The sequence below is a fragment of the Clupea harengus genome, chromosome 21, assembly GCF_900700415.2.
Source record: "Clupea harengus chromosome 21, Ch_v2.0.2, whole genome shotgun sequence".
Lineage (NCBI taxonomy): Eukaryota > Metazoa > Chordata > Actinopteri > Clupeiformes > Clupeidae > Clupea > Clupea harengus.
In genome coordinates, this window is record NC_045172.1 from 17,551,726 (window position 1) to 17,569,603 (window position 17,878).

The 17,878-nt window shown below is 41.6% G+C and overlaps 2 protein-coding genes and 1 long non-coding RNA gene across 4 annotated transcripts in view; 2 read left to right on the forward strand and 1 right to left on the reverse strand.

Annotated features, from left to right (window-relative positions):
• The first annotated feature begins 1,548 nt into the window (after positions 1-1,548).
• Positions 1,549-3,805, forward strand: gal3st1b (galactose-3-O-sulfotransferase 1b). Its single transcript, XM_012840589.3, has one exon. The coding sequence runs from the start codon at positions 1,549-1,551 to the stop codon at positions 2,644-2,646; it is 1,098 nt and encodes a 365-aa protein (XP_012696043.2). The 3' UTR covers positions 2,647-3,805.
• A 1,387-nt stretch (positions 3,806-5,192) lies between these two features.
• LOC105911870 lies at positions 5,193-11,338 on the forward strand. Its single transcript, XR_001162857.3, has 4 exons — positions 5,193-5,535; positions 6,972-7,035; positions 8,461-8,506; positions 8,678-11,338. It is a non-coding gene; the product is annotated as an uncharacterized LOC105911870 (long non-coding RNA).
• Positions 11,339-16,182: 4,844 nt separating this feature from the next.
• The window catches only part of epb41l4a (erythrocyte membrane protein band 4.1 like 4A), a 43,150-nt gene continuing 41,454 nt past the window's right edge, over positions 16,183-17,878 (reverse strand). For both annotated transcript variants that reach the window (XM_031558604.2, XM_031558603.2), the window contains one exon: positions 16,183-17,589. In XM_031558604.2, coding sequence (XP_031414464.1) covers positions 17,517-17,589 — 73 coding nt within the window. In that variant the 3' untranslated portion in view covers positions 16,183-17,516. The remainder of the gene's footprint in view (positions 17,590-17,878) is intronic.

Genomic DNA, 17,878 nt, shown 5'->3' on the forward strand with positions numbered 1-17,878 from the left:
AACCACTTCATAAACTTAGCTTCTAACTTAGATAGCTGGAGTTACTTCACCAGCTCAGTCATCTCGGAGTCTGTTGAACTATGTAATTGTACTCTAACTGGCAGGGTAACTAACAAATACTTTATACTAAATTACGTTACACGTCTTTACCTGAATTAAGCCACAATAGTAAATGGATTTTGAGTGTCAAATAAGTGCACTTGATAGATAATGTTAGCAAAGTAACGTTACTTTATGTGTAGCTGTTATTAGCTTGCTAGGATAGGTAGCTACTGTCAATTTTTGTTTGCAAATTCTTGTCCCACGTGCTAGTTTAAGATGAACTTAGCTGGTTCTCTACTAGCACTCTCAGAATATTCTAATGTGATTGTGCAGCATTACAGTGCAGGCAATTGTAAGAATTGTGAGCAGGCATAGCATCTGAGAGCAACATATGCTGCTTTGAGAGGACCCAGCAGCTTATACAGTGATTAGCATTGAACATTTTCTTGATAAGAATACTGATGTGATCTCCAGGAATGGTGTGATCAACCAGAATTTCAAGAATCAGAAAACCAGGTGATTGAGGTTCAGGCATGCACAATTGTATATAAGCCCTATTTAAAATACAGTCCCTACAAAATTTAAAATAGTCCCTACTTACAGTTGAGGGTTGTCATTTTCAGCCACCAACCACATTTAAAACAGCTGCCAACTTGCCATCATATAATGCATTATAGCTGTTATCAACACAAAATGACAGATCAAGTTATTCTTTGTTTGTATGTTTTTTCCCCCTTTTATGTATTCTTGCCTCCATTTCCCTGACTGGTTTTAAGCCATGTCATAAGATGTGTAGGCTACATGGTTAAGCTGAGTTATTTATTGTCAAAGCTTGATGAACAGCGTTAACTGTTTACACTGCAACACTGGTTGTTGTTGCCTAATTGCATAAAATATGTGCAATTAACTGTTCTTAAGGGTATTGGAAGGAGTTGGCCACTGTACCAAGCCATGCAATCATATAGGTTATTAATTTATGTCAGTGGGCAGTATGAGGATTTGGCAATGAAATTTATTGCCACAAAACTCTAGAAAGCTTGCCTCTGTCAGGCCATGCAGTGTGCCACAGTCAAAACATTGATTCAAAACAAAACATTTATTCTTTCCAGACCAGATTCTTTCCAGAGTAGCCTGGGCGAGCATGCAGCACCTGAAGAGCACTCAGCTCAGGTCTCTGACACGGAGGTTCATCATGGGTGGGCTGCTGGTGTCCGTCATTATGGTGTTTTACTGCCTCTCCTCACCAGTCCAGACAAATGTGCAAATGTAAGTCTAAACTCAATAGTGGTTGCTGTAGGAATATTAAGTAGGTGTCTTCTTGTTTAAAGGGAGTTCTGCCTTGTTGCAATTAGATTACTCCTTGGAGTGTATAGACTTGGTTTTCCATAAATGCCTTCAAAATGATCATATCATTTAAAAAATAAAACTTGTCAATGTCTTGCTGTGTCAATCCACAGGATCTCACAGGCATCTTCCTGCCTTCAAACTCAAAATGAGTCGTCCAATATGTCTCACAAACCGTGGGGTCAAGACAGTTCTTGTGTTCCAAAAACCAACCTCATGTTCATGAAGACCCACAAGACAGCCAGCAGCACCCTACTCAACATCCTGTTCCGCTTTGGAGACAAGCACCACCTGAAGTTTGCCCTCCCGGATGGACGCAATGACTTCTTCTACCCATCATTTTTTCTCCGCTCATATGTTCGAGACTACAGTCCAGGCACCTGCTTTAATGTGGTGGCCAACCACATGCGCTTTAACAGATTGGAGTTGGAACAGCTGCTGCCTCCTGATGCTGCCTTCTTCACCATCCTGCGAGACCCGTCTGAAGTCTTTGAGTCGGCTTTCCACTACTATCACCATGTGGTGCCGTTCACCTGGTTCATCCCAGGGGAAGACAAACTGAGGGCATTTTTGGAGGACCCGGCACGGTACTACACCTCTGATGGGTTTAACTCATTCTACCTCAAGAACCTGCTGATATTTGACTTTGGATATGACAATACTCTGGAGGCAAATGACCCGGGTGTGACCCGGGCAATCCATGAGGTGTCTGAGCGTTTCCAGCTGGTTTTGCTGGCTGAGCACTTTGAGGAGTCCCTCATCCTGCTGAAGGACGCCCTCTGCTGGGAGATGGAGGACCTGCTGTTTCTCAAGCTCAATGTTCGGAAGGGCTCCTCTGTGTCCCGGCTCAGCCCTGCACTGAGGGCCAAAGCCCTACAATGGAACAGTGCTGACTGGAGGCTCTACCGCCACTTTAACTACTCTTTCTGGGCAAAGGTGGAAGTGTATGGTCGCCAGCGTATGGAAATACAGGTGGAGGAGCTGAGGAGGAGGAACGCAGAGATGAGGGCCATCTGTGTGGAGGGTGGAGCTGCTGTGGAATCCACTGGAATCAAGAATACAGAGTTGGCACCATGGCAACCCATGGGGGAGAAATCCATTATGGGATACAATCTGAAGAAGGACATTGAATCTCAGCATGCTGAGCTCTGCCGTAAGATGCTCACCCCAGAGATCCAGTACTTGACAGAGCTCGGGGTAAACCTCTGGCTCACAAGGCTATGGGGCTGGCTGAAGGACAGTGTCTTCTGGCTGACATAATCAATACATGAGCTGTTCAAATGCTGTTCAAGTGTTATATACTGGATTTAAAACTCTTTAGCTGTTAAATTGTTATATACTGGATTTTTAAAATACTTTAGTATTATAATCTGTAGACTCATCAGACTATGACATTCATGTTCTGTTCTTAGTGTTTTTGTTTTGGTCTCTTGAGTAGAATGCAGTGTTCATGTTAAAGTGCAGTGATACTGTGCTGACTGAGGGCAAGACAGATGGCAGAGCTGTCTTTGAATGGCTTTGAGGATGTCAGTGAGCCAAATGAGTAGAAAAAGGTTTTCTACACTTTTGATAATCCAAAGGTTTCATTCTGTATGAGTCACCATGGCAACCCTCATCCATGTGTCTCAGCAACTGCCCTTCTTGCATTAGCAGCCCACACCCAATGTATTATTACAGTTATCTCTGCCTGACCATAGTAACTTAACTTTGCAATTGCTAGCAACTATCTTATCTATATCTGAGAATTTAACTCAGCTTTTTTTTTAAGTGAAAGTGCAGCTTTAAACTTATGATCACTATCTGACAGTGGTGTTTACTCATGATATTGCATTGTTTTTGTATTACAAATGATCATATTTAGTATTACTAACAGATATGCTAGGACAACTTTACAAAACTCCATTTAATATAAATGTGAGGAATGAATATTACAATGTGAAGTAAAATCTATTATTTGAAAGAATTTAGGTCCCTTGAGACCTATTTCATTTGGTGGTATCCTTATCATTTCAGGTAACCAGGAATTCGGGTCACATTATTATTTTCTCTTTTGAATTCAGTTACTCTTTTGTATTGAGTATTTCTATAGGAGATCCTAAGCTGTTAAAGATTGTCAGTGAAACATTTTACTAAGTACATCTTAGTAATTAAGTAGCTGGTTTGCTGTCTTGCTCTGATGTTTAGTTTTGTTGAAATATTTGTGTTGTATGCATACTTTGGATATGGATAATTGTTTTGCATATGCTGAAATCTGACAAAAATATTGAATGTACTTTCTATAAACTAATGTTATTGATCATTTATTTGACTTAAGTGTCTTAGTCCACATTGCAAATAATAAAAAACAGCAACAGTTTGTTGTCAGCTGTTCTATAAAACAAAGCCTGAATAAAGACTCAAGCCATGGATAAATAACAAACAATACATGTTAACACACACATACAAATTTTGTTATTTTGCCCACGAAGACACCGAATTTAATTGATTTGCTTTTAAGGGACCTGTCTAGGTATCGGCAAAGATGTAAGGCGTGTAGCAGTGCCGAGGGTTCTACAAAAAGGGTGTTACCACAGATTGGTTCAAAGGGGGACATTTTAGAGTGCTTGTGGAATTCTGAAATACTTCTAGATTACTTCTTTAGTGCACAACCTCAAACTGTCGAAAAAATAGGACAAAGATGTATCTTTCCTGTTGAGGGACTACATGTTCTTAGCTTCCGGAAAGTATATGTAATACTAGCAATGGCCAGAAGGTGGTGCTGAGAATAGAGTGACTATGGGCCAGACGAGAAAAACAATTAAACCTACTGATTTTACCTATAAATAGCTTGGTCAATCAGTAAGACACAGCAGGAGTAGGTGAATCACTGAATACATTAGGAATATGGAAACCTGACTAACTATTTGTTATGCAAATTATTTACCTTCTTCATTTAACAGAGGCCTTTTTTACAGGTAAGAAGAACACAAGAAAGTCTGCACTAATGAGTGACCTTTTCTGCTTTAGGACTATCAGACACCAGCAGTGGACCGCGAGCCTATTGGAAAACACGCACAGGTTGGAAGGCACCTTAACTTGCTATCCTTAAAGTGCACAGATGCACCCTGTTTCATAGCTGCAGTTGTCAGGCTTTCAGGCAAATATAAATAGTTAACTTGAATTCAAATGTTACCCCAAAAACCAAAGGTGGTCAAAATTATATTTCCAATGCAGTGTTTTGAGGTGTATAGTAAATCATTTAGGCTAGTTGTAACTCCAGCGAAAGCAAATAACACCCACCACTCAGCGTCAAGGTTAGGGTAGCCTCAGGTACTCTTGACTACTTCACCTAAGAGTACCCTCAATTGTAGTGACAACATCCGTCATAATGTTCTCCACTTCGAGGACCACAGCCTTATGTTTCATGCATCCATTTCTTATGCATGTGCCACACACTGTGCTTCAGTCAAGTAACAGCCAAACATTCGGACCACATCACTACAGAACCTGGAGAAAACTGGCTTTACCTCGAGTGAGCAAAGAAAAATAATGTATTTTTAGAGCAAATTGGGGATGGCACCCAATCTTGAACAGCATAAGGATGCTGAATGCAAATCAGTCAAGGCATAGTTATTGTCACTAAAAGTTATAGCTGCAAGGAACTCCAAAAAGTTACAATGTTGGAATAATTGAGCGCTGACTTACACGTACTGGCCAATCAGTGATGGGTTTAGTTACATCGGCCCACTAAAATTACGTTCAAGATAGAACTAGATTTCTATAGGAGGTTGCTGAGACAGCTCTCACTCTGATTGGTGCATCTTTTGCCTCTAGACAGAGAAGGGCTTCGGTAGATTTGTCGGACTGTCGAGTAAGCAGTCTGGCTAGCGGTATCGTTGCTGCGGCTGGAATGGGGGGCTTGGCCCCAGGCCAACAGTGGTTAGAAAGGCTCATTGTTGGGTGTAACTAACTACCAAATTTAAAGCTATTGGTAGGTGACTCAACGCAGCCTTAAACGGGGCCGCAGTACCCAGTAAAAGGCTGTGCTAATTGTTTTGAGAACGGTACCTTGGCTATCTAATATCCATTCAACTGAATTACCTGTTTTTTTGCATGATATTGCTGTGCAACAGCAATTCTGAGTCAAAACTGGACGACATGAAGGGGTGTGTAAGTAACATTGACTGCATTAATGCCAGATAGTTGCAATGACACGGCTTGGTAAACTTGCAAAATATCACCTTGCAAGACAGTCCTCTGAATAACTCAGCAAGCTAACTTGGCTAAAGCTTATACTTAGTAGTTTTTAGCATAAGGTCGATGATTAGCGAAGTTCTCTAGCAGAGATGTTTAACAGTAGAATTGCATATCGTATATTTCGACCATGAAACAAAACCTTTGCATGGAAGACGGCTAACTGGGTCGCTTGCAGTTACCTAATGCAAGTCCTCCTACATACTCCAAGTGTAACGTTTGCCAGCTAACCTTAGCATAGCATGGTTTGAGCTTTCCAGCTGCCAAACGAGGGCTAACTGGGCATTGTGTCTGTATTTGACGAGACAATTACTCAATCTATCTAGCTCAATATTTGTTAGAAATGTCATCAACGCGTGAATGTTATTAGTGAGCAATGATCATGCCTGACTGCAACTGCTAGCCTGAGAAGTGTGCGGCTTTGTTCTTCAGTTGTGGTGGAGTCCAACCGGAAAGTCGTGGCAATGCGACCAAATTTGGTAAATAAAGGGGAAATAACTGGAAGCGTTGAGCCCTTCATAGTCATTTAGCGATCCCGTTGTCTCTGTTCGGACAATTTCCTTTAACATATATGAAACCAATTTCGACGCAGTACATATTTTAGTATGATGGATAACCTTACCTAACTATATAAAGGTCGTGAACATCACTAGTAGTCTAACGTTAGTTATTTGTTGTTCACTGTTGACGTCAGGGTTAATAAGTCTACGATTTGACATTAGCTCCTGGTTGTTTCGAAGCTATCCAGCAGCTGCCCTGGCTATCAGCAAACTGAATACTTTGCACATTGATAAGAGGTTTGGTTGCAAGACATACTTATTGCAGTACAGTATGTGTTTCATGTCATATCAGTTGGGTTTGCAGAACTGCCCGTGTGCTATGGTAACAAAATGACCGTACTGAACTAAAGAGTTGGTATTCTCCTTCTATCACCTCGTCGCTCCATTAGAATAGCTCACAATGACATCTAGGCAGAGAGCATTTCACTGACCTTAACGGGCAGTCAACAAGAAACCGATTTTTTTGCAACTTATTCCAAGGTTTACCGTTGTGGGTGCTTCATTTTACTAGGTAGGAACATTATGTACACTGACAAATGAACGCTAAAAAGACTAAGTACAAGGATGTATGACTGGGTAGTAGCTACAGTCCTAAAATTAGACGACGAGACCCGATGAAGTCATGCATACTCTGTTAGATCACAGCTGAAGATATGGGTTCTGTTTTCAAATTAGCTGGAATATTCAACATGCTGTAGACCGCATATTTGTCTCCAACTGAATAAGACAGATCGTTTGTGTCACTGTTTACCGATGTTTGGTGTCAAAATACCGGTGTGCATTGTCTTGCAGTATTCCCCCCTCACTCCTGTCTGGCGCGCCGGGTCTGCAGTGGAGCTGTTAACAGATGATCCCGGTAAGGTCTGCAGCTTAGAGCGGCACATTTTTTGATTCCGATGCAATATCACCTTCAGCTTGAACGTGTCAATGTTTTTGCAAAAAGATTTGTTGGTGATGTGAAGTACAAAAGTATTTTATTTGTCGGTTGTGAAAGTCAGTGAATAAAATCAGGATAATTGTGTCAAGGCTTTTGCATAGAACAATGTCAGGCTTTTCGCATAGATTGTATCAGTAAGGCAAGTATATGTGTCTTGACACATTTTAGTGCTATTCATGTAGTGCATGTTTTCCTGGCTGTCCTTGCACTTGCTAATGTTAAGTGGTGAGACCCTCCTCTCCAACCTTTAAGCATGTTGGCTTCTGGTCACAGCTTGGTGTTGGACAATGCAACAAGACCTGTATGTGTGTCATATTGCGTGATGTCAGCCATACTGTCTTAGATGGACCATTGTCTGTGTGTCTATGTATGTATGTATGTATGTATGTATGTATGAGAGAGAAAAAGAGAGTGAGTGTATTAAGGCGCTTTGCTGTTGGAGCTGAGTCAAGAGGGGTGTGCCTCCCGCTGTGTGTGTGTGTGTGTGTGTGTGCGTGTGTGTGTGTGTGTGTGTGTGCGTGCGCGCGCGTGCGCGCGCTGCAGGCAGAGGAGGGATCAACGGGTTCAGCTGCACTCGGCGGCGGGGAGGGGGGAGGAGGGAAAGCGAGTGTGTGTGTGAGGCGGGGAGACGTGACCTGGTTTGACTGGAGCAGGAGGGAGAAGCTGCTGAACTGCATTGAGAGGCTGGATCAGATCAGAGCAGAGCAGAGCAGAGCAGGTGGCCAGCCACTCTGCGGCTGTCATGCGCACTGGCAGAACATACTCTACATTCTGTGTGTACGTGTGGAGTTGCTTTAGTCTGACTTGTGTGTGTGTGTGTGTGTGTGTGTGTGTGTGTGGGGGCAAACATTCCAGACAAGAAGTCCAAATCATCAGTAAGGCTTGTGTGCTCGAGTCATGCAGTACAGCTACAGGAAGGTGTTCTAACACAGATGGAATATAACAGCAGAAAAAATATTTTTAAGGGGCAAAATGACTAAATATCAATTCAAAGTGCTTTCCCAACTTGGAGGCAACTAACCTCCCTGTGTAGACAGAGAAAGTCCTCCCTGGATATTCCACCACTCACTGTTACAGAAACGATGGGCTTAGCTGCTGATGCAGAAACATCCCAAACGTTGACGTTCATTCATTAAACACCCTTGTATCAGAAGTCAAGCCCACACTACCTCATTGGTCAAATTAAATCTTAAGAGCAAGTGGAAAATCCACACTGGTTCATCAAAGCACAGGAAGTATGTGTGATGTGTGCCTTTAGTGTAGTTTATGCTGTAAGATTTTCAAGACTTGCAATTCAGACATGCTAGTGACCTCTACTAATGACCTTTTTGGTTTTTCTTTCAGAAACCGGCATCTAAGTGAGAACCAGAGCAATGGGACGCTCCCTGAGGTAAGTGGAGCAGACAGTAGAGTGACGGTTAAGAGGCTTAATTTAGAAGGAACTTGAAAATGGGCTACTGTTATAGACGGCAGCTGCGGTGGTGATGTACGTGTAGTGACAAATCATTGAGTAAAAAAAGATATGACGACCATTTATTTTTATTCTGTTCTGTCTTCACAGTGGCAACATCAGAGTCCCTTTCTCTTCCGAAATGGAGGGGATCGACAATGAATACTCAACATTCCTTTCACCTGATGTTGGATAGATAGGGTTTTTATCATGAAAAAAAACCTACAGGGGAGATTTTACCCCCATATTGTAATGTTTTTATTTCCATAGTCATTTTCTTTTATGTGTTTTTGTGTTTGTTTTGGTTGACTGTACGGTATGAGGTAAAGCTCTACCATGAGTGTGGGGCATGGCTCCCTCTGTGTGTCTGTGTATTTTATTATAGTTTTTTTTTTATTAATGTGTTAGGAAAACTCGGGACTCTAAGCCTTGATGATATTTAAACCTTCTTGGGGGAGACGGAGGGAAAGATGCCAAAAAAAAAGGGGGGGGGGGGAGAAAGCAACCTGAGGTAGAGCTGACATGATTGGAGCTACCCAGAAGCCCATGCGTCTGTGTTTACAAACCCCACAGGTGGCCCCACACGGCCGACAGCCCTTGCAGCAGCATGTCTTCCACTTGTCCACTCAACACACTTTGCACTGCTTGTTTCATTCTCCACATCCACTGTATATGTCGTTTTAGTTCGTAACCCCAGGCCCCAGCACCACAACCATTTGTCAGCGCCCAACTCCCAGTTCAGACCTATTCAAAGCCAAGCACAGCTCGTTTGTCTTGTTGATTCACTCTGGTCTATGCACTTGTTCACAAGTGCTCTGATCAGGATCTCAAAAGTCCCTGTGTCTTTTCTGTATTTAAGCTTTATGCAAGTCAGAACATGTGCACCTCTGAACGAGATGGCAAAAACATCAGAAATCCTACAGACAATAAAACACTCAATCTACAGGCACACCTTCCACGTGTGCTAACGACCCTCTTTTGTGAGTCACACACTAAAGATCTATGTTTAATCTCATTCTGATACCACGGTCAATCTAATTTCACTATTCACACTCTTGACAGTTATTTCCTGAGGCTAAGAGTCCCTGCTTATCATGTATTTTAGTAAGTGCTTTCTGAGCTCATGGTGTGTTCATTTTGTTTTATTTTTAGAATGTTGCTTTTTAGTTTTGTTGTTTTCTTTTCTTTTGGTTCTGTTTTGCTTTGCTAGTATAAAAAGATATCTATAATAATGTGCGTTGTAATTTAGAAGTAGCTGTAGAAATGCATTGTTTCCTTGTGGTAAGTGATTGAGATGCTGCCACGGAAGTAAGACACTGATGAATGGTGCTATTTTGGACTTTAATCTGCTACTTGGTGAGGTAGCTCTGGTGGGTTTCATTTTATATGTTCATGTTCTGAGAAGGTGTTGGTTCTTTGTGGTCTGGACGTTGTATACTTGGTCTGGATTGACTTTTTTTTTCCTGTTGATTTTCTGTGCGGCTTTCTCATTGGATTTATGGATGAAACAAACAAAAGAGGAAAATAGGCACAGTTGATATTTTCAGAAGGTGGCGATCCAATCACGTGTGGAGGGTGGGAGCAATCACAAAACTGCAATCCTTTAAAAGAGCTGTTTTGCCCCCTCAGCACAGATAAGACTCGGACATGATAGTTATAGGCTAGTTCCCAGCACAGGTCACTTTTAGAAAATGTAATGCTCCCTCTAATTATGTACCACATGAAGAGTCACACTAACTATATAAAGAGTGTATTTTGTGGCGCAGTACTGTCATGGGTACATCAACCTGAGATTTGCACATTGCATATTAAGAATGCTTCCATCAATCAATCAATCAATCGAAGAAGTCTCAACACATGCCACAGCATTAAATGAGCTTTCTGCTTCTTCCATTGCTTTGCATAGTTTAGAGGCTATGATGTGGGGATGGGGGGAGGGTACGAAATGGCGAACCATTTTGCCATAGTCCCTTCCAAAAGCCATGCACCTTCTTCAGACGCAGCTCGTCTGGGGCTCAGGGGTGTTAGATGCTGCATCTTTACCAGCAGGCCAAGACCTGTACGTCTGATAATCTAACTGTCTCTGGTCAGACAGTCAATCTTAAATTGTGATGCACATAATTTTTTTTAGAAATGCATTTTCCAAAAAAAGCCAAATATGTAGCATAAAGAAGCTGAACAATCTTCATAATGACTTACCTATTTTGTAAAGTAATATTAGAATTATTTTTCTTTGATAAAATATGAACCAAAAAGCTTTCTATGAATTATTTTGTCTAGTGAGGTTAACTTAAGTATTGTTATTCAGTATTTGCAGTTTTGTCTTTGCTTCCTGTCGATTCATACTTTTAAAAGTCTCAATATGACGACCAACTTGAAAGCCCACATTAGTTTCTTTGTCTTCCATTCTTACTCCAGTATGGAGGACCCTCCTAGCTTACTGTAGTTCTTCCTTGACTCCATTATCCTGTCCACTTGCATGTTCTGTGCTGTTTTGTTTCTCTTCAGTACTTTTTCAATTATTCTTCCTCATAGACTAGGTATGCCAGCTGTCTTGTACATAGCAAGTGATTAGTATAGGCAGGGGCGGCAACAGTATGAGATAATATGTATTATTGAATGTGTATGATTGGTTTTAAAAACTAATGACAAAAAAAAACACACAAAACCAGCTTAGTTACAGTATCTTAATTATGAAGCACTGATAGTATTCCATGTACTTTTGGCAAATTTAGCAGTAGTTAAATAAATTTGCAAGCTCTGAAAAATGAATCACCGTTTCTGTGTTTTATTTCCCCCCTCTAGTTCTAGAAGCACCGTAGGCATTGCCCCATACTGGTTGATAAAATTCTGCAGTACACACATCTGCGTTTAGTCATTGGATATGGCAGAAAGAAAACAGAAGTTCAGTGTTTTCTTCGGGAGAAGGCAACTTAATACACTCATTTAATTGTGAACTGATGGGCTCCTATGCAGTGTTCATGGATAATGATGGAAGTTTAAAGCAGATCTGGGTTGACCTTTAAAAAGCACGCCCATATGTAGCAGCACCATTTCCTGCCCCAGACATGAACACCATGGTTCAGACCTGCCAGAGAGACCATTAGTGTTTTCTTCAAGGTGCTTTAAGTCACAATATGAGCCCTCTTGGCAGATTTGGTTTCTGCCATTTTAAAGGAAAGAAGTTTGCAAGGTCATTGCACACCTTTACCCTTTACCATCCCTACCTTAAGACTATCATTGATGTTCTACACTGACACATTTAATGTGGCACGTGTGTGTCTCATTCCTCAGATTTGTATTATACAATATTATATTTCTATCTTATTTGAGGACTTGATGGGATGTCTAAAGCAGTTCTCGCTGCCCATTTCCGTGTGCTGTTTTTATGTGGTGTGTGTGGCTTTTGTGGTTTGATGCTGTGTGTGATCTTACTTTTTTTTTTTAACAGAGTTATAGAATTGCCTAATTTATGTGTCACGGCGGCTGAGGCCAAGTAAAACAGGTTTGGTACCAAAGGCAGACACAGGCAACAAAGTATCTTCAAAAGGAGTATTTTAATAAACCTTTCAGCAGTATGAATGTCTTTCAAAAAACAGGCAGGAGATCCAACGGAAAAAAACAGCAAAGCTCAGAAGATACAAAACATGGGGATCTCAACGAGGCATGGCAGGCAGCATAAGACAGAAACATAAAATTCACAGGCCAGGGCTAGATGCACAGTCCAATAAAACCCACAAAGGGTTAAATCCAAAATCCAAAGGAATCCAGGCAAAAACAGACAGGCAGGAAAAATGCAATAGGAAAAACGTGACGAGAGGTGTCCAGGTAAGGGAAGAGATAATCCAGCACTGAATGTTCTTCAGAGCACGGTTTAACACAGGCACTGATGAGATCCAATTAGGCACAGGGAAGAAACGAGGCTTCATTAGCAACAGGAGTGTAGGCCAGGCACAGGGAAGAGATGAGGTCCAATTAGCCACAGGTGTGTTAGACCAGGCACCTGGAAGAGTTAAGCATGGCAAACCTGAAGCGGGGAGAGAGAGAGAGAGAGAGAGCGCGCACACACGACATGGGGCACATGACATAGAAAACATGGATCTGGCTCAGATTGTGACATTATGACACCATTATAGATGCTATTTTCAAACGACTGCTTAAATTCCTAACTCCCAAGTGGTCAGTATTCAATTAAGGCTCTGAAGAAATAGGTGTGGCATTGCAGTTGCTTCCTGTCTCAACCATCTCTAAATGACAAGGATAAGACTATTAAAAGTTTGAAATGCTACACTGCCTGATTCAGGAGCAGCCCTTTCAAAATGAAACCAATATGCTCCTATAAATGAAAACATTTGATTTACAACATTGTGGTTGAATCTGGATCCTCACCACACGTCTCCCACAAGGTTGCGAATAACGTATTAATTTCCAAAAGAGGGAGGGAGGACTAATTTGGTTTGGCCTGTCTGTGTAGGTGAAAAACGGCCACTTAATGGATGTCCTATAATGGTCAGAGTGCGCAAATGACTGCTGAGAACGCAATGAGTCAGCAATTCGGCATAGCTATTTACCACATCAATTACCACGGTCCCACTGAGCCCATAGATGAGGCCGGGTTCTGAAAGCAGAGATTCCAGAGCTCGGTGGAAAGTTACTGGCCCCTGGGTCTGGAGGTTTGCTCAAACGCAGTCTTGGAGAATAAGTCTGAATGGCTGCTACAATCACATGGTGAACCCAACCGAGGGGAAGCTTCTGGTCTGGCACAGTACACGGGCTAATGACCTCGGACAGCTGTATTTCTGCGGTCAACTAGATCTTAAAAAAAACAAAAAAAAAAAGAAGCTTTTGGAACTTCTCAGGTTTGAGCTCAGGCTAAATAACACAAAATACTTGCATGTGATGTTACATAAACGACAATTATGAAACACTTTCTTCCCTGTTGCAATGTCCTTTTGGTTAATACTGTTGGGTTTTTCGGGTATAATATGAGAAGCCATATTTGATTTGTATGACAAGACATGCATAGAGTTTGAGGTAAACAAAACGTTTGCACTTGCACTTTAGTTTTCTTGTCTGGTGAAGCCAATAAACCACTTTTGGATGAAAAAACTCGGCTTTTAAGGTACTTTTTTTGAGAGCGAGCTCCGGTCTTGATGTTTGTCTATGTAACTTTTTTGGAGCCCACGCACTGATACAGACAACAGCCACTGTCAAAGGTGCAGATCCTTTCCTTGAACACTACTAGAGTTTGAGGTAACCCACATTTTCCAAGAACTGATTTGCATGAGTACATGAACTGTCAGACTCAACAAATCCAGTCATGAAGAAACTCAGAGCTTTTTTTGTGGGAGGAGGAAGCTTTTATCTTTTAAATGAATGATTTGATAATGAGACATGATAATCAACCAGTGCAATACCCATTGGCAGGCTACACGTGTGCTATCACCTGTCCATCATTGTTACACAATACAGCATTTTACTGCTGTAAAATTACTCATTGACCTAGCTATGATCAAATCAGTGGGCTACGGACTGGATACAATAGACACCATTATCTCCCACTGTTTGGCAAGATATCTACAGAGAAAATGTGGTGTCTGCTTCCTTCTGGATGTCTGGGTCTGCACACAGTAAACCTCAGAGATTTAACACTAATATCAAAGTGGTCGTTCCTCAGGTTTCACAGCTAAGTAATTTTTAGGAAAACATTTCTACACTTCATCTGCTTACTTGCAGCTGTGTTTCGGGAACACCATTAAAACCTTCTAGAGTATTCTAACACCAGATCATGGTTTTTGCAAGTCGGATATTTTAAGACTTGCCTAACAATGACATATCTCACCAGCATTAGTTTCACGCAGAAACTCCATTGCAGGAAGGAAAAGGGGGCCTAATCCTGTTTACATGGGGACAAAGTGCTGCTGGTTGTTGTCCCCTGGGAACCACAGGATGTTTAGAAGACACAGAGCAGACCATGCAATCCCAAATGAACAGAGAAAATACAGCCTGACCCGAAATGCCTCGGGCCCTTTTCGAGTGTGGTTACAGGTGTCAAAACATATTTCAACACACTCTTCCACCCTTTTGTGATATCTACAGGTGACTTGGAGGGGGTTGTGTCTAGCATGTGCCTGTGAATGGTGTGTGTTCTCCCACACTGCCTTGGAGAGGGAACAGAAAGGTGTTAGAACACAGTGGATTTGAGTTAAATCATTCTTGGCTTGCCTGTGACCCTGGACCATGTTTTTTTTTCATTGGATTGTTATGACGAGGTGAGCGAGTGCATTTGGCACGCTCCTCTGGTAAACTGCCATTCCTCATCAGGGCAGTAGCTATGACTGAGGCACATGTGCTTCAGATGAAGTTAAACGGAGACTTACAGTACACTGTCTAATAGTGTGCAGGCATAACACATGTGGAGACAATATACAAAACAATCCCATTTCATCTGTTATAACAGGTCTGTGGGACTGGCTGCAGTTAGCCTTGAGCTAAACATGAGTGATGTTCGCCTTAATGAAAAAAAGAGAGAGGACAATGATTTGTGTTATCCAGTTTAGACAAAGGGGACAACATATCACAATTCAAGCAGAAATGGCACACAACTGTTCCACCCATGGGCTCATGAAAGGGATTTGCCAAATCAGTCTTGTGAATGTCAGGCAAATCATATTTCTCATGAGACGTTGGGATAAGAAAATTCCTGCCAAAGACCTCCTACTTCTGAAGCCTCGCTTATTCTCCATAAAGGTTCAGACCTTGCAATAAAGATTAGACTACAATCCATATTGAACCCATACATAGTTGTTTATTGTCCTTACAAGTTAATATTCGGTTGAGATACTTGAGAACTCAAAGGCAGTTACAAGAAGTCAAAAGATACATTTGTGGTGCTGTCATATGTTCGGGTTTAGTTGTGGTCCTCAAAGTTTGTGCATTTGGTTCTGTGTGTACATAAGATACAATCTCATCTTATACAATCAAAGTGGGTGACTAGCTCCCCCTGCTGGTGGTTCATCAGTAGTGAACGGAGCTTTGGCTAAGCAACAGTAACTGACTGCAGAGATGACGGCAGAACACCACACCCCATAAATCATGCTGTGTGTATGTGCCTGTCCCTGAGACCACAAAACCCTTTAATAGTGAATGTCCATGTAACTTGTCATTGTATTTGTTAGTATTAACATGAGCTCTAGCCTTTGTGGTCAAAGATTCTGAAGGTGAAATGTCTTTTTCCCAAATGCACCCAATAGATCCTAAAGCTGTTTATTGTGCACGTGCAAAAAATAAGAAATAATACATTTAATATAACAGATTATAATAAACAGCATTAAAGTCTAAAGTCTAAAGTCTTGGTGCTAAGTCTAAAGTCTAAAGTCTAAAGTCTAAAGTCTAAAGTCACCAGTCTAAAGTCTTGGTGCTAAGAATAAATAGTAGTTGCAAGTGATGTGATCTGTTACTCTTTTGAAGTTCACTTGACTTCTTCTTATCAGATGTTTGGCAAGGGCAGACTAAAGCCTCTATTGCTCTATTCTCCACCCTTTATTTGAGAGCAATTGAGCCAATTTCACTTGGTGACTTTTCTCACACTGAGCAGCAAACGACTCCCATGAAGGTTTTTCAGTGTGAAACGAGTTTATTAATGAGAATCCAGGTTCTTTTTTTTTTTTTTCATTACAACAGCAGGAAAAGACAAAACTACTTAACTAATGTGCAAAACAATTCTTGTTGGAGAATACAGCAGCAAGGTTTTCCTATAGCAAAAAAAAACAAAAAAAAACTAATACCTGACAAGAAGACATGGCATCCAAGCAGCGTTCACAGTGGTCTTCATACGAGATGAGTTCAACAGGACTTAACACTGACCTTTAAACAAATACGTGAAACCTTAAGGGGCTTTGACATGCTAACTGCGTGGATGAAAGCTTGCAGTGAGTAGTGACTGAACACAAATGCAAATAATCCACATATTACCTTCATCTGATTGTCAGAATACAATTAACAGAAAACAAATAATGACTGCCGTTCAGATATATGACACTGATCACTGGTATTGTTTACAAAGTACAAGAACAGATCAGAAAAATGCGTTCTTACTTGTTTAAGTCTAAACTACTGAATAGTGTATGACAAAAGACATGGATACATAAATCCATTGTGGAACAATACAAACCCTTATACCTAATAGGATTTTGAGAGGACATGATTGGTTCAAGAGGATAGGGAGATTGCTGTCCAACAGTCCACAAAGAATGTCTTTCCCCCATTCAAGACAGTCTTCCATGATACAGTTTTATAAGTTTTCTTACACTTTGCAGCACTGTCCCCTGGGATTAAAACATTTGCGTATGTACAAGTACACCTTGTTCATGTGTGACACCTGGCTGGGCACATCTAATCAGAGAAGACCATGTTAGTACTTTTTAGGGTTCCATTCTATAAAACACAAACACATAATATTTCAGACCTCTTCAGAGCTTAATGAAGGGGAACGCTCCATAAGCCTTTCTCCAAAAGGGAACCTTGGAGGGAACTGCTGTTTCCAGTGGAAGCTCCTGGCTGTGTCCCTGGAAAGAGTCTGTGGAGTGAACAGCTGGTAGTCCATTCCTGGCCTGAACTCTTCTTCCCTCTGTGAACAGGGCTTTCCTTTAAGCGTCGGCTCCACCGCTCCAGTAAACACACACTCTCGCCTAAGGCCATAGGGAGGAGAACCAGTGCAGGCCCAGAGGATGCGAGAAGAATGCAGAGGAGTGTTGAAGGAAAAAGATGCCTTTAGGAGGAGTGTGTGCAGTGGAGCATCCTTAGGACCATTACAGTATCTTTAGCTGAATGTTCATGAGAGTTCATTTCCGCCCCTCTCGTGCGAGGGGGGAGAGACAACACTGTCAGTTCCACGTCCATCATCATCATCATCATGTTTCTGTCTTGGTCCTGGGCGTGTGGAGAGCCCTCACAGCCTTGGTCCCGCTTTTAGGCTCCGGCTCGGTGCTCTCCGAGACGCTGTCCTTCGATCCGGCCTTTTTCTGGACACCAAGACAACATCATGCATCAACGTCATTGGCTCACAGTGTGTTTTCAGCCAGCAGCTGGAGAACACATACAGGAAAGGAATGACACCCACGGGCATGCAATGGGAGAATCATACCCAGCTTGGGAACAGGCTCGGAGTATTCCATTTAAATAATACACACATGCTTTAAAAGTTCAGTCCGTGCTTGTTTTTTTTTTTCTCTTTGTGAAAATGTTGTGTCATCTACTGCACACAAATGAAACAAAGAATAGAATCCCGAATAGAATCTCTCTCCAGTGCTC